The 1,470-nt window shown below is 40.0% G+C and overlaps 1 protein-coding gene across 1 annotated transcript; it reads left to right on the top strand.

Annotated features, from left to right (window-relative positions):
- LOC132563470 (acetylcholine receptor subunit alpha-like) lies at positions 1 to 1,257 on the top strand. The gene has a single exon (XM_060228227.1). It carries the CDS (start codon positions 1 to 3, stop codon positions 1,255 to 1,257), a length of 1,257 nt encoding a protein of 418 aa, XP_060084210.1.
- The last annotated feature ends 213 nt before the right edge of the window (positions 1,258 to 1,470 follow it).

Genomic DNA, 1,470 nt, shown 5'->3' on the forward strand with positions numbered 1-1,470 from the left:
ATGGTATGCATTTACTTTATACTGTTAAGTGTAGTATACAGTACAAGTTGGGCTGCTTCCCTCAAGGATGCAGACTCTCTGTTACAGAACCTTTTCGCGTCTTACAACACTGAACTACGCCCAGTTCAAGACCAGGACCAACCGGTCCTCACCTCGATTTTATTTTCTCTGATCTCCATTAACAGTTTTGACGAAATAGCTGGAGTCATATCCGTTTCGGGAGGACTAATATTATCATGGACAGACGAAAGACTAACATGGGACCCAAATGCATTCGGCAATTTGACGGAAACCACAATTTCTCAGAATACAATATGGCGACCAAATCTATTTATTACTGATCCGTTATCTGAAGATTTCTCTGTTGGACATCAGGATTTCAAGATAAGGGTAACATCTGCTGGACACGTGAGTTGGTCTCCAGGAGGAATGCTAAGAGGACTGTGTATACCAAATGTAAGCAAATTTCCCTTTGATACCCAAACATGTAAAATAGAAGTATTTGCTTATGGATACACTCCAAGTGAAGTTTCCTTTATAATACTGTCACCTACAGTGTTACTAACATACTTCCATCAGAATAGTGAATATATTCTTACAGGATCAAAAGCCAGTGTGCAACACCTCATGTCAGATATCGCAGAATTTCACTTCATATTGAAAAGAAGATCGCTGAATGTCTTGGTGAGCATTATTTTGCCGATCATCATGTTGTCTCTGATCAATCCGTTGGTCTTCATTCTGCCATTCTCTTCAGGGGAGCGTTCCTCATACAGTATCACAGTACTGCTAGCCTTCACTGTGTACATGACTGTTGTGAGTGACAAGATGCCTGAATCTTCAGAACCAATGTCCTACCTTTCCTTCTACATACTGTCTCTTCTCGCCATCAGCACAATCATCGTCACCACGAACGTCTGTCAAATCCGAATACGAGAAAAGGAAGAAGGCTCAGTGCCACAATGGATCATCAACTTATCATTTCTGCTGAAGTCAAACAGACAAGTGCGTGATGAAATGTTGGAAGACTCTGATATGACCCAGCAAAACACTGAGATGAATCATCCATCAACCATTCAAGCCCCAATAGATGAAATTAAAGACAGGAAGGACAAGATGGCCGATATACAGCCTCCTGGAAATGTTACATGGAATAATATAGCAAATTATTTAGACAAAATGTACTTCATAATATTCCAGACTCTGATCATTGTGTTAACTATAGTGTTATTTGTATTGACTACCTCTGGAGACTGATCTCTCATAAGAAAATCGGCTGAGGTCACTATTATGAGAGACTCCTTTTCATTCCAACGTGAATAGTAGTTATTCGTTTTAAACACGTGAGTATTTATAATCGTTGTATCTTTGTGTAAACGTTTCGTCACTGTTCAAACAACAACTGCTTTAAGTAAGCTTCGTTCGAACCTCCCCACCCCCCCCCCAAAAAAAAGGAGAGATTTCTATCTA

The sequence above is a fragment of the Ylistrum balloti genome, unplaced genomic scaffold (genome assembly GCF_031769215.1).
Source record: "Ylistrum balloti isolate Yb309-2 unplaced genomic scaffold, AGI_CSIRO_Ybal_v1 Utg371740, whole genome shotgun sequence".
NCBI lineage: Eukaryota > Metazoa > Mollusca > Bivalvia > Pectinida > Pectinidae > Ylistrum > Ylistrum balloti.

What these genes read in the sequence shown, in the direction of transcription:
- LOC132563470 (XM_060228227.1), top strand. Translation starts at nt 1, where the DNA reads ATGGTATGCATTTACTTTATACTGTTAAGTGTAGTATACAGTACAAGT.